This window comes from Sus scrofa, chromosome 13, assembly GCF_054392235.1.
Source record: "Sus scrofa isolate SSC_HxYL_T2T_F1_AM1 chromosome 13, Sscrofa_HxYL_maternal_Yorkshire_Landrace_v2.0, whole genome shotgun sequence".
In the NCBI taxonomy this organism is placed as follows: Eukaryota; Metazoa; Chordata; class Mammalia; order Artiodactyla; family Suidae; genus Sus; species Sus scrofa.
In genome coordinates, this window is record NC_139395.1 from 207,796,198 (window position 1) to 207,811,132 (window position 14,935).

Genomic DNA, 14,935 nt, shown 5'->3' on the forward strand with positions numbered 1-14,935 from the left:
ACATTTTTTTGCATTTTAAAATTTTTGTTATTTGCTAAGATGTAAAGTAATTTTGGGGGATGTGAATATATAACAATAGTAATAGTACAGTGGTAACAACTAATATTTATTTTGCTCTTATTTTATGTTAAGCACTATTCTCAGTATTTTATGTGAATTACTGTACTCAGTCCTCCCAGCAGTTCTGAGATAGATGCTATAATTTGCTCACTCTGGATTCTGAAGCTCGGATGTAGAGAAGTTCAGTACCTGGTTCAAAGTCACCCAGTAATGATGGAGCTGGGCTTTGAGCACTAGAGTCAGTCTCTGTAGCTCTCATTTAACCCCTATGCTTCTATGACATGGTATTTCAGTGGTTTTTCCAGAGGAGGTGGGCATGTTCTGAAAAGCTTTGGTTTGAGTAGGTTAGAATCTTGAAATTATAAGATGGTGCCTTTGTTCAGGAGGGTTAGTGATTATTTCATAAGTATAATTCTTTTTATTTCCTTGAATTAATTTTTATAAAGTGATGTTAGAAATATTAATTTTTATTCAGCAAGTTTGGGGGAGCTGACTGATCACTTTCTTGACTTGATTACATATTTTCTAAGGAAAATAACTAAAATTTCAAATTTAATAGTATATGTATATATCCATTTTATTACTTTTAGAGAGTGAGTAAAGGAATTCTTAAAGCATTTGGTAATTCTACTGAAAAACTGGATGAAGAACTAAAAAATAAAGTTAAAGGTAATGTCTGACTTTTTGAACTAAAACAGAATAGTTGAATTCCTCTATTCTTTAGGACAGGATTGGTGGCACATGTATTTGAATTCACAGTTATTAACATATAGTTTCTCTTTATTTCCATTGATTTAAAAAATTATCCAATACTCTAAAGGTGAATACTTTAGAAGCTAACTTTTGGTATGTTCTTTTTATGCAGTATTATGGTGAAATTTATAAAGATAGAACTAAGGTGACATCACAATTTTATTTTTCAAAAGCTTAGACTTTAGCAAAGATATGGGAATTACACTTGTCTTTGTGAGTTGTCAGCTGGTTTACTAATCATGGAGCCAGCTTTATTCTTTCTTTCTTTTTTTTTTTTGTAAATTTTTTTTTTTTTTTTTTGCTTTTTTAGGGCTACACCCATGGCATATGAAGGTTCCCAGGCTAGGAGTCGAACTGGAGCTACAGCTGCCAGCCTACACCACAGCCACAGCAACTCAGAATCCAAGCCATGTCTTTGGCCTACACCATACAGCTCACGGCAATGACAGATCCCTGACCCACTAAGCAAGGCCAGGGATCGAACCGCGTCCTCATGGATACTAGTCAGGCTCGTTTCTGCTGAGCCGTAATGGGGACTCCCCCCAACTTTATTCTTGTTGTTGTATGACATTTAAAGAGTCAAGAAAAGTCTGTCCAATAGAACTTTCTTTGATGAGGAAGCACTACCATATCTGCAGTTTGATATAGTAGTCACATGTGGTTGTTGGGCCTTTAAGATGTGACTGGTGCAACTGAGGAGCTAAATTATTATTTTCAATTAGTTTTAGTTCATTTAGTTCAAATTAAATGAACTAAATTCTACTCCTTTTACTAGTAGTGACTATTGTATTGTAAAGCACCTTTTACTAGAAGTGACTACTGTATTGTAAAGCACAGTTGAGGATCCAAATATAGCAACTTTTTGCCTCCTTGGTGCTGATTGGTGAGCAACGGAAAGAATCATGCCTGCTCACACTGTCTGTCATAAAATGTGTTACTGTAGAAAACATGTCATTTGAATAAGGCTTACAGATTTCATGTATTTAAAAATTTGAATGATTAGGTAGTAAAATTATTTCACCTTATACTAAACTATTTCTGGGAACGTAGAAAAACAAAAGAAGAATTTTGTCTGAAACATTTTCCTTTGGGCTTTTGTTTGTTCATTTTTGTTTTGCTTTTCTTTATTTTATTTTTATTTTTATATTTTTTTGCTTTTTAGGGCCGCACCTGGGGCCTATGGAAGTTCCCAGGCCATAGCAACATGGAATCTGAGCCGCATCTGCGATCTACACCACAGCTCATGGCAGTGCCAGATCCTTGACCCACTGAGCAAGGCCAGGGGATTGAACCCATGTACCTCATGGATGCTTGTCGAATTCGTTTCTGCTGTTCCACATCGGGAACTGCTGTTTTGCTTTTAAATGGAGTTCAGTCTCAAGAGTTCACAAAACAAGTTTCTCCCAAATTTGTTGCCAGTGTTAGAATGTTAAAACTAGAAGTGAGCTAGAATCATCCAGCCTAGCCTGATCTGCTCCTTTTACTAGTTAATAATATATTGATATACAGAAAGTCTCAGTTACTTTCACAGTTTATTTTCCACAGACTATATCTTTGAAAAGAACTTTTTTTTTTACAAGATGTGATTGTGTTAAATTGTGTAATGCTCAGAAGTAGCATATATGCTGCTGAAAATTATGGTAATTATGAATAATTATGGTAATTGTGAATAGAGAAAAGCAAGTCTATGGGATAGGAAATTAAAAATAAAATTTTAGGGATAGGTAAGTAGTTTTAACTTGTTTCATTAATTATATAAGGATAATTGATATATTTTTTTTTCTTATAGATTATGAAAAGAAAAAATCTGTACCAAGTTTTGTGGACCGAATATTTGGTGGTGAACTAACTAGTACAATCATGTGTGACGAATGCAGAACTGTAAGTAGATGTAGTAGAGACTGGATTTATTAATAGAGTACAGTTGTCAATTATTTCTTGCAAAAACAGAAGCATCTAGATTCATAAGATAGTCTTTGTGGAACTGTCCAAGTATGCATACAATTTTTTTCTGGAACTCTAAACACTCTGTTTGAGGAAGAAGTTTAACATTTTAATTTATTTCCCCTAACCCAGAGTCCTCAACAATGTGTAACTTTTCTTTTTTTTTTTTTTTTTTTTTTTGTCTTTTGTCTTTTTAGGGCTGCACCTGCAGCATATGGAGGTTCTCAGGCTAGGGGTTGACCAGAGCTGTAGCTGCGGGCCTACACCACAGCTACAGCAATGTCATATTCGAGCCATGTCTGTGACCTACACCACAGCTCACAGCAACACCTGCTCCTTAATCCACTGAGTGAGGCCAGGGATTGAACCTGCAACCTCATGGTTCCTAGTAAGATTCGTTTCTGCTGCACCATGACGCGAACTCCTCATTTCATTTTCTTAAAGCTTTATTTTAAAATTTACCACCAGCCCCCAACCATGATCTTACTATATAATGTTTAAAGTAAATCTTTTCTTTCCTTTAACGTTTTTTTTTTTGGTTGGTTAAGGTATCCTTGGTTCATGAATCTTTCCTTGATTTGTCTCTACCAGTTTTAGATGATCAGGTAAGACTGTTGAGTTTATTTTATTTAAGTAGATTTTTTTTTCTTTCCTGTGCTAAATTATATGGGGGAGGGCCTGTCATATTTTCCATGTTCATTCATTAGGATGTCATGCATGAGAATTTTTGCTTAATGTATATGACATAGAAAAATTTAAATATTTGAATAAAGAATGGGATAAATATGTTTTTTGAAAGAGCATGTCTAGAATTATTTATAGATAATTCACTTGATTAGTTTACATATAGGGAAATGTTCTCTTCATATTATAAGTTATTTTTTCATTATTTAAGACTAACCACAAATCCTTCCAGTCTTAAGTTCATAAATGTTAACAGAAACTATCTCAGTTTTAAGCCATATTAATTTAATTCCTATCAAGTAGTAGGAAAAAAGAGTACATATTATGAATACTGGATAAATCATTAACTTAATATGAATTGGGGGGGTCCCTTTAAATCACTATTACTTAATGATTAAAGTCTTACCGAACTTAACCTTTTTTTTTCATTCTTTAACACTGTCATTTACATGCAAAGAAAAGCAAGAATAGAAAGGAAATCACTTATCAACATAAAGGACTGTTAGAAATAAGACATAATTATAGCATGATACAGCATGTATCTAATATAACTTGTATTCCTTTCTATTACACCTGCATGTGAAGTTGCCTTTTTTCTGGTTTGTTTGTTTGCTTGTTTTCTCAGTATATGAAGATTGCTTTCTAATATTTGGGATGAATGAATTTTTTTCCTGCATATATTTCTAATCATTGTGAAAATAAATCTATTGTAAAATAGGAGTAAAAAATTATTTAGGTAACATGAAATCTCTTCAACGGTAGTTACAAAGTTTTATTTTTGGCCCATTCTCTCTCCATATTTTAAGAGTGGTAAGAAAAGTATAAATGATAAAAATCTGAAAAAGACAATGGAGGATGAAGATAAAGACAGTGAGGAAGAAAAAGATAATGACAGTTACATAAAGGAGAGAAATGATATTCCTTCAGGAACAAGTAAGCACTTACAGAAAAAAGCAAAGAAGCAAGCCAAAAAGCAAGCCAAGGTGGGTAATTAGGAGGAAAACTGTGCTTTTCTAATTTTACTTTTTTTTTGGCCTTTTAGGGCTGCATCCACAGCATATGGAGCTTCCCAGGCTGGGGGTCTAATCGGAGCTATAGCTGTGGGTCTATGCCACAGCAACACAGACAGGTTCCAAGTCACGTCTGCGACCTACACCACAGCTCACGGCAACATCAGATCCTTAACCCACTGATTGAGGCCAGGGATCGAACCCGCAACCTCGTGGTTCCTAGTCGGATGTGTTTCCGCTGCACCACGACGGGAACGCCTCTAATTTTTAATTTTTTAACTATCGAGTTTGAAGTCTGCATAACATTGGTAGAAATATCTGTTCTCTTATATACAGCACTTTCACATGGAGTTATAGGATTAGCTCACTTAGTATTCTCTGTAGTGAAATTTCTTTAAATATATGTGAAAATAATGTGCTCTTTTTTTTTTAAATGGCCTCGCCTGCAGCATATGGACGGTCCCAGGCTAGGGGTTAAATTGGAGCTGCAGCCGCTGGCCTCCACCACAGCCACAGTAACATGTGATCCAAGCCTAATCTGCAACCTAAACCACAGCTAATGGCAATACTGGATGCAAAACTCATTGTGGGAGGCCAGGGGTAGAACCTGCATCCTCATGGATACTAGTAGGTTCTTAACCCACTGAGCCACAATGGGAACTCCTCTAAATGTCCTTTTTTTTTTTTTTTTTTTAAATTTATTTTTTTGGTCTTTTTAGGGCTGCACCTGCGGCATATGGATGTTCCCAGGCCAGGGATCGAATGGGAGTTGTAGCTGTGGCCGGCCTACGCCACAGCCAGAGCAACATCAGATCCGAGCCACGTCTTTGACCTACACCACAGGTCACGGCAATGTCGGATCCTAAACCCACTGAGCGAGGTCAGGAATCGAACCCATAACCTCATGGTTCCTAGTCGGATTCGTTTCCACTGCGCCACGACAGGAACTCCCATCAGTTCGGTTTTATTTTCCATTAATTTCAGTGTAAATGAAGTTAAACTTGTTTTTATGTTTAAGAGCCATTTGTGTTTCCTTTGAGTATTCACTTCTGTCCTTTGCCCGTTTTCCTTTTTGCCTGTAACTCTATTTTTAACTGAAGCACATCAGAATCGGTTTGTGTCCAAGGTCCTGTATGTTGTCCTTCAGCTTTCTGGTGTTAGAAACTCTCGTCACGGGGCTGTGCTTTCAGTGACAGTGCTAACCCCTTGCATCTTTAGGCAATTCAGTAACGGGAGTCTTGATGAAATCTCCCCCACCCCTCACCCCCTGCACTTGGGAATATGCTGCAAATGCAAAGAAGGTGATTTAAGCAGGTGGCGTCTTTTTTATTGTTCTCTGTACCTATGGCTTCCTTGCTTCCTCTCTAGTTTGGGGCCATTCATTTCCCTGAATGTTTTCCTCTGTCCCTCTGCCTAAAGCAGTTCTGTGCTTGTACATCCTTGCGTTTTCAGTTTGTTTTTTATCTCTTCAGTGAAACCTTGATCCTGTAGTTACAACTCAGATGGATATATCCCTTCCTGGTGCATGTGTAGTCACTGACCCCTGCTGGAGTTCAGTAGCCTTACTGCTCTGCATAGCCCTCTTCTCTTGGAATAGAGGCCCTTTATGACAGCATTTTACTGATTGGTGATGGTTTATCTCTGCTTTAAATCAGAGAACTTCTTTATAATTTATTTGATCCTTCATAGTAAAGGAACTTTTAGGATCAGAATTCTGGAAGTGAAGTCTTCATGATTAGCTTCCTTATTTTGATTGATAAGCAAGAAAGCCTGATGTGATTCATGTACACCTTTTCTCTTCCCCTCTCATTCTATTTCTTTCTTTTAATGTTTTATGCTTTTTACACAGTACCAACGAAGGCAACAAAAAATTCAAGGAAAAGTTCTTCATTTAAATGATGTCTGTGCCGTTGATCATCCTGAAGATAATGAATGTGAAGTTGAAGCGTCCACTTCAGAAGTGGATGTTAAATCCAGCCATACCTCACAAGAGGAAGTTATGCATAAGGAATGTTGTGAGAAAGATTTGAATGGCCATGAAAAAACAGTAGAAAGTGTGACTGACAATCAAAAATCCACAGAGGAAGGAGATATGAAAATTGTCAACCTGGACAATGATCTAGAGGTTTTAGCCTCTTCTCCCACGGAATGTACTGGGAATTTGAATGGTGCCTACCTGAAGGCAGGGAGCAACGGGGAAGTGGACATTTCCAGTGGTTTTAAGAACCTTAACTTGAATGCTGCTCTTGAACCTGACGAGATAAATATAGAGATTCTGAATGATGATCTTACTCCTGGGGCGAAGGTATATGAGGTTGTAAATGAAGATCCAGAAACTGCTTTCTGTACTCTTGCAAACAGGGAAGCTTTCAATACGGATGAGTGTTCAATCCAACATTGTTTATATCAGTTCACTCGAAATGAGAAACTTCGAGATGCTAATAAACTGCTTTGTGAAGTGTGCACGCGGAGACAGTATAGTGGACCAAAGGCAAATATAAAAGGTATTTAGATTCTTTCACATTCGGTGGCATGTTTTGCATGGCATAGGTAGAGTGCTGCTGTGTTAATTGTATCAGGATTTCAGTGATGTCAGTAAGTTCCCTTTTCTGTGTGAATATATTAATGGATGAGTAAGCGGAATTCAGAATTCTGTTGAAGTGGCTAGTGCTCTATGATATGCCAGCAGCAGGTAAAGCCGGGCAGCGTGCTGACCCCACACCCTGGGAGGCGGTCATCCCACTGAGGTCGCTGCAGCACCGGGCTCCACAGACAGTGGCTGTCTCTGTTGCCTCAGTTTCTGGCCAGCGTTTGTGATAGCCCTCATCTCCCTTGCACCCAGAAGGTCCCACTCTAATTCTCCAGTGTGCTGAAGTGACAGTCCTAGTGCAGGGGGTGGGGAGGACAGTACTTTCTTACAGTCTTTTCTCCAGTACAGAATAGGAAGATACTGATAATTCCCCTCCTAACCTTTGCTTTTTGTTTTTTTTTTTTTTTTTTTTTGAGCTTGGGTAAATAGGATAAGGAGGGATCATAGATTCCTAAGGATTCTTACTAGAATTGTTGAAACATTTGAAAAGCCTAGGAGTTCCCTTTGTGGCTCAAAAGAAACAAATCTGACTAGTATCTATGAGGACGCAGGTTCCATCCCTGGCCTCGCGCAGTGGGTTAAGGATCTGGCATTGCCGTGAGCTGTGGTATAGGTTGCAGACGAGGCTTGGATCCTGCGTGGCTGTGGTGTAGGCCAGCAGCTACAGCTCTGATTCAACTCCTAGCCTGGGAACCTCCATATGCTGTGGGTGCAGCCCTAAGAAGACAAAAAAAGCCTAGCTTTTCGGGGGGGATGAGTAGGTGCCCAGCAGTGGCATGTGGAAATTCCCCAGCCAGGGATTGAACCCACACCACAGCAGTGACAACACCAGATCCCTAACCTGCTGAGCCACCAGAGAATTCCTATAAAGTCTAGCTTTTTATTTATTTACATGTTGATACTAAAGTAAATTGTATTGACTTTATAGCACTTCTGTTCACTTTAGAACAGGTTTCATCTATCCATGGTTTACAAGCTAAATTTGGCCTGTCTCTTGTTTTTGTGTGATTTCGGAGCTAAAAATATTTTTTATAGATGGAAATTTGAAAATTATGTGGTAGAAAATGTTAACTTTGAACTCCAATTAAATGTTCTCTCTCCAAAAAATAATTCCATTCTTCAGTTTGGTAGACTGCTATCGTATTCAGTTATTTTATTATATTTTTAATTCCATCAGTAAAAATTTGTGGACATTTTCCTCTCATGTAAAAATAATGACAAATATCCTTGATTTTGCTTCTTGGTCCAAAAAACCTAAAAAAAATTTTTTTTTCTTTTTTGTCTGCCCTGTGGCATATGGATTTTCCAGGGCAGGGATCAGATCCAAGCTGCACTTGCAGCCTAAGCTGCAGCTGCGGCAACACTGGATCCTTAACCCACTGCTGGGCCACCTCTCCCAAGACACCATTGCACCACAGCGGGAACTCCCTAAATATGTTTCTTTCCAGAAAGTTTACTGATCCTTGCTTCAGATGTTTGAAATGATTTTAAATTAGCAGATATGAATGCTTTAGTGGTTTAAAGTGATCCTCTCACTGCTAAAATTTCTTTCTTTCTGAAGGTGAAAGGAAACATGTTTACACCAATGCTAAGAAGCAGATGCTAATTTCTCTTGCTCCTCCTGTTCTCACTCTTCATTTAAAGAGATTTCAGCAGGTACCTTTTGTTAAGGAAAATTTGAATTTGTAACACCTGTTTTATTTGTTACTGTGTAAACATATTACTCTGGGTTTTTGTTATTTCTTAATTCTAACTTCAGAGAAGTAGAAAAGTAAAAGAATACATATAGATAAAACAAAAAAGGTTTGATGCATGTAAGATGCATGTCATGATGGAGGAGAAATTTAGGCACAATCTCTCCTCAGTTTTACTAGACTCATTTTGCTCTTTTTAGTAATATTAGCATCTTACTCTAACCTTAATTTCAGGTTTTTTTTTTTTTAAAGACTAACTTACTAGTTATATCTCATAGCTGGGAAATTTAGTGATGTTTTTCTGTTTTGATTGTGGTATCTTGTTTTTATTGACCCTGCATACAAAAAGGCATTGGTTGGATTTTCATCATTTTAATGATTCCGTCTTTTCTGGAAGACTTGCTATGACCAGTACAACTTGCACATTCAGCTCCAGATTCCCCAGATATCCTCAGAATGTTTTCTCTTCTGTGGTTGGTGTGAGCTTGACTAATTGAGTGGGTCTCTATGAACAATTCACCAAGCTTGGTTAGAGAGTGAGGCTGGAAGTGTGTGCTTTGTAGAAAAATATTCTGCACACTGAGTTTCAAGTGCTCAGAACCTCTGGTGTAATCTGGCTTTTCTGGATGGCTAACACAGAAACACAGAGGATTTTCTTAAGGAGTAGCTTTCTCCGTGTGTGGGACTGTATGTGTATGTGTATGTTTCACTTAGCAAAAGTGAATCAACTGGAAATCAGTTAGTGGTCAGGCAGGTAAAGTCTCCTAAGAAGATTGAACTAGGGCTGGATATTAGTGTTTTTCTAGGCATTGGGGTGGGACTACACAGTTTAAGTAACACGTATAGCTTTTCCAAGAAAAGAACTTAATCTATTATCCTTCTTTTTTTAGGCTGGTTTTAACCTACGCAAAGTTAACAAACACATAAAATTTCCAGAAATCTTAGATTTGGCTCCTTTTTGTACCCTTAAGTGTAAGGTAGGTGAAAGTTGCCTTTTTGGGAAAATCCATTAAAGGGAAATCATAGCTTATCACCAAATACTCTAACAGCAACTCATATAAGTATGAAGCTGATAAGAGCTACTGAGTAGACTTTTTTTTTTTTCCTTTGGAATGCCTATAGTATGCAAATTCCTGGACCAGGAATCAAGCCTGTGTGACAGCAGCGACCCCAGCCACTGTGGTGACAGTGCAGGATCCTTAACCTGCTGTGCCACAAGGGAACTCCAAACACTTTTTTGGCTGCACCTGTGGCCTGCAGAAGTTTTAGGGCCAGAGATCGAAGTTGCACCACAGCTGTAGGCTGGGTCTTTGATCTCTGCACCTTTATAATTTCAAGATCTGTGGCGAATCATTTTGAACATTAGGTGGTTATTTCAGTTCAGCATTCCTTTGAACCCCCATTATTGTGGCAGACATTGTCTTGGGAACTGAGGGCATGTAACTAAAGATGAGCAGATAGATTTATGGATAATCTCAGTTTAATATGGTTGACTGTTAAGGTTGGTATACACAGAGCAGGGGTGATATGCACTTAACCCAGCATGTTGGTGCTTCAGGGAAGGCTGCTGCTTCAAGGAGATTTAATATGATGACTCGAGAGGAAACAAGTTTTCCAGGCAGAGGAAGCAGCAGGAGCAAAGGCAGAGCAGTGTAAAGGGCATGGTGGGTGCTGGGGACTGGCTGTGGAAGCACTTCTAGCTTATACTACAAGGTCTTGGGAACAGTAGGGGATGAAGCCAGAGTAGTGAGATCAGAATGAGGTGTTGGAAGATTATCTTGATGAGGAACTTGGGCTTTATTATGTTGACAGTGGGGAGCCACTAAAGAATTTCAAGCAACGGGGCCGCACAGTCAGATCTGTATATTCCTTGCTGAAGCAATGGAGGCTGGATTTTAGGAGGGGAAGTCCAGGAGGCGGGGAAGTTAGGAGGCTATAGAATTAATTCAGTCACTAGATGATGACAGCTTAAACTAGGGCTGGAGCTGGGGAGATTGAAGGAATATTTCAGAAGGTGAAGTTAAAAGGACTTTTTGATCTGTTGCCTCTGGAAGATGAGGCAGAGGCCTTTAAATGGATGCTGAGCGTGGCAAAGGAAAGAGTTAATCATGATTCCCAGGGCCTGGCTTGAGTGTCTGGCAGTGCCATACATTGAGGTAAGAGCAAGTTGGGAAGTGGAGAAGGGAATGATGTCTTGGAAACATTGAATTTCCGGTATTTTTGAGATATTCACTTGGATATGTTTAGAAAGCAGTTGGATGTACAAGACTGAGGGCTAGAATAGAGAAGTTAGGGCTGGAGATAAGGATTTGGAAATCAATACAGAGGTGGTGGTTAAAACTATGAGAGAGAGTTCCTGTTGTGGCTCAGCGGAAACAAGCCAACTAGGATCCATGAGGATGCTGGTTCCATCCCTGGCCTTGATCTGTGGGTTAGGGATCCGGCGTTGCTGTGGCTGTGGTGTAGGCTGGCAGCTGTAGCTCTGATTCTACCCCTAGCCTGGGAACTAACATCTACCACAGGTGCAGCCCTAAAAAGAAAAAACAAAACTCCAAAAAACTATTAAAGGATGGGATCTTGTGTCAAGTGTGGAGAGGGAAAGAGGTAGTTAAGGGAAAGAGGTAGTTAAGAGGTAGTTAAGGACTCTGGCGAGTGTGTATAAGAGGCATAGGTAAAAGAGGACACCCCAAGGATGCCAGCAAGTCTGTGTTGAAGTAAAATTTGGAGAATCAAAGAAGCTGTGCTGTTGTTCTTTATTCAGATTTTAAATACTGCAGTATATTGATAAAGTATATGCACAACTTGAAGTGATGGGAACCCCCCCTTTCTTTCTCCCAATTTTAAAATTCTTTAAGAAAGGTATTTCAGAGGCGGTGTGTGGAGTGAATTGTCATTACTATGTTTTTACCATAGGACAGGGCCCCTTCTGCTGGTACAGATATTTTGTGTTCTGTTCAGACCGCAGTAAAGCAGATATTGTAGTAAAGCAAGTCACCTGAATTTTTTGGTTTCATGGTGTGTAAAAAACCTATGTTTACACTATATTGCAGTGTATTAACTGTGTAATAGCATATGTCTAAAGAAACTATATACATATCTTAATTAAAAAATACTTTATTTCTAAAAAATGCTAACCATCACAGGCCCTCAGTCAGTTGTAATCTTTCAGCTGGTAGAGAGTTTGAAATATTGAGATTCATCTAAATGTGACACACACAAACACCAAGTGAGCAAATGCCACTGAAAAAAATGGCACCAATATATTTTCTCAATACAGGGTTGCCATAAGCCTTCAGTTTGTAAAAAATGCATTATCTGCAGAGAACAGGAAAGTGAGGAATGCTTGTGAACAGAAATATGTTTGGTTGGATTAGTTTTGAATACATCATCAGGAGTCAGTCTTTTGCCTAAAATGCCATGGCCCTGTGTTCAAGTTCCAAGGAAAGAATTAAATGGCCTCACTGTCAGAATATCAGAGAAGACCAGAAAGCATTTTATGGATTGGGCAGAATAGAGGTCATGGTAAAATTTTCAAGAAGTGTTGGTAACTTCAGTAAGTGGAGAAGAGGGTGAGAATATTGGAGATAGAGCATATAGGTATGTTAGAGCCTTGGCTTAAGGAAAAAGCAGTGGATCAATGAAGTTTTTTGGTTTTTTTTTTTTTTTTTTTTTTTTTAATCTTAGGAGACTTAAATAGGTTTGTAGGCCAAGAGGAAACTCTAGAAGTAGAATATACAGAAAAAAGAGCTAAGTGATTGAGTGAGATCCTGAAAGAGGCCGAAAGGGCTGGGATGAGGACTCTACGTTAGAGAATCTCGCAGCCAGAGGGAGAGGATACTTCATGTTCCTGAGAATGGGCAGCTTGCGGTTGGGTCGGGTTATGTCTCAGTTTTCCTGAGGTGGAAGGTGAGGTCAACTATAGAAAATAGACGGGGATGAAGAGAGGCTACAAGAGAGGTGAAAGTTTGGTGCAGTTGCTGCAACATCTATCGAAGAGGCAGCTAACTAAGGACACATCGTAAGATTATAATCAGTCACACTGAGGACCTGAATTTACGTCTTCATGGTTACAGAATTTTGTCTCCTGGCAACAGCAGCTTTCCATGTAGAGTTGGGAAAGGTACCTTTTAGAATTCAGAGTTGGGTTATATGAATTGGATGTGGTGGCAGGGCTGGTGGTAGGCGTTGAGGCATTACTCGTGAGACATGTGGCCAAGGGCTTTAATGTGGATGTAGGGTGGGTTCTAAGATTTGACCGTCTCCCTAACAGGCTCTTGGGCCACGTTGATGTTGCTGTTCCGTTACATTTTGAGTAGTGAAGAAAGATTTTACATGGCATGAGGCTGGACGAGGCTTCATAGGCCAGGAGAAAACAAGGGTTAGCTTGAGGATTCTGTTAGGTTGACTAGTATAAATGAAATGAGTTGGAAGACTAGACTTGTGGACTGAGACTAGAAAACTGGTAAGATTTTTGAAGTTGAAGAATTCTGGGTGATGCACAATTCCAGAATGTAGGCCAGGGTATGCAGGCAGTGAATATCCTGTGAGGTCCATTGGACACCGAAATCCCTGAGGAAGCTGACAGGATTTGGAATGACATAAGCAACCTCCAAGGCTATATGGGGAAAGTGAGTTCTGAATGTGCTTCTCACCAGACCGGCAGGGGTTTTTTGAAAATGTAAGGAGTGGTTTGAGGTGTGACCTAAATGCTATATTCTCTTGCTATTAAAAAGGCTTACATTTGGGGCTAGAAATAGGATGAGTTGTTGAGGTATTTTGGAGTTATCTGATCCCAGATTGCTAAAGAAACTTGGGCAAGTTCAGTTACTTATCTGGGCCAGGTAACTGATGATAGCAAGTGGCCTCTGGTTTATGGTTCTTCTAGCAGGGCAACAGCAATAGCAGCTTTCTAATAACACATAAGCAAGGCACTCCTCAGCTGGGTAGAGAGAAAATAGTCAAATTCAGACTCATGATTGTTGCATTCTCAAAGGTTAGAGACCCTTTGAATAGTTTAAAATTGTCTTGCCAATAGCATCTAAGTGGGACTCTAACTTTTGAATTCTGCTCATTTTTAAAGAATGTTGCTGAAGAAAATACAAGGGTACTGTACTCCTTATATGGAGTCGTTGAACACAGTGGTACCATGCGGTCAGGGCATTATACTGCCTATGCCAAGGCAAGAACTGCAAACAGCCATCTCTCTAATCTTGTTCTCCACGGTGATATTCCACAAGGTAAGAGGTCTTAAAATTCTGGAATTCAGCAGATATTTATGGCAGAACCAAAAAATAAACTTGAATCTTTCCATTTATGTTTAATTTTACATTTCCTCTTCACAGATTTTGAAATGGAGTCAACCAAAGGGCAGTGGTTTCACATCAGCGACACACATGTGCAAGCTGTGCCTACAACTAAAGTACTAAACTCACAGGCTTACCTCCTATTTTATGAGAGAATACTGTAACAATTTCAAAAAACGCTTTCTCTGGAAACATGTTTATGGCTTTTATAATGGCTGTAATAAAAAAAGTAAAGACTAACTGTAAATCATGTTCACTTAAAATTAATTACATGCCAGAAGAAATCATGTTTATTGAATACTAAAGGGAAAATACTTAAAAATTTACAGTGGTTTTGTATTGTAATGGTTTTTATTCCTGCTTCCAGTTTCTGGAAAGGAGTCTGAATTACTAAAGTCCTCTGTGCTTATTAATATGTTTGGGTGGTGGTTTGCAACACATCAATAAAATGAATTACCCCCAAAATTTGTTCTATTACTTAGAAGATTTTCTGACATACCCTACTAGGTAACAACAACAAAGTTTCAGACTGACTGGCTAATAAAACCTCAAGTGAGTTTTAAAAATGTTAATTTTGAAAGCATGGGTAATTTGACCATGGCAGTAACTAATTTTTTTTTTTTTTTTTTTTGGTCTTTTTAGGGCTGCACCCGTGGCACATGGAGGTTCCCACGTTAGGGCTCCATTTGGAACTGTAGCAGCTGGCCTATGCCAGAGCCACAGCAGTGTGAGATACAAGCTGCGTCTGTGACCTACACCACAGCTCACGGCAACACCGGATCCTTAACCCACTGAGCAAGGCCAGGGATTGAATCTGCATCCTCATGGATACTAGTCAGATTCATTTACACTTAAACCACGATGGGAACTCCTATTTGTGAGTATTCTCATGCCATG

The 14,935-nt window shown here is 39.0% G+C and overlaps 1 protein-coding gene across 41 annotated transcripts in view; it reads left to right on the forward strand.

The window, feature by feature from the left end:
• Positions 1-14,503, forward strand: part of USP16 (ubiquitin specific peptidase 16) — a 29,034-nt gene extending 14,531 nt beyond the window's left edge. For all 41 annotated transcript variants that reach the window (XM_084991874.1, XM_084991879.1, XM_084991875.1 and 38 more), the window contains 9 exons: positions 651-729; positions 2,603-2,694; positions 3,306-3,362; positions 4,248-4,424; positions 6,301-6,955; positions 8,603-8,697; positions 9,626-9,712; positions 13,816-13,972; positions 14,078-14,503. In XM_084991874.1, coding sequence (XP_084848000.1) covers positions 651-729; positions 2,603-2,694; positions 3,306-3,362; positions 4,248-4,424; positions 6,301-6,955; positions 8,603-8,697; positions 9,626-9,712; positions 13,816-13,972; positions 14,078-14,202 — 1,524 coding nt within the window. In that variant the 3' untranslated portion in view covers positions 14,203-14,503. The remainder of the gene's footprint in view (positions 1-650; positions 730-2,602; positions 2,695-3,305; positions 3,363-4,247; positions 4,425-6,300; positions 6,956-8,602; positions 8,698-9,625; positions 9,713-13,815; positions 13,973-14,077) is intronic.
• Positions 14,504-14,935: the final 432 nt, after the last annotated feature.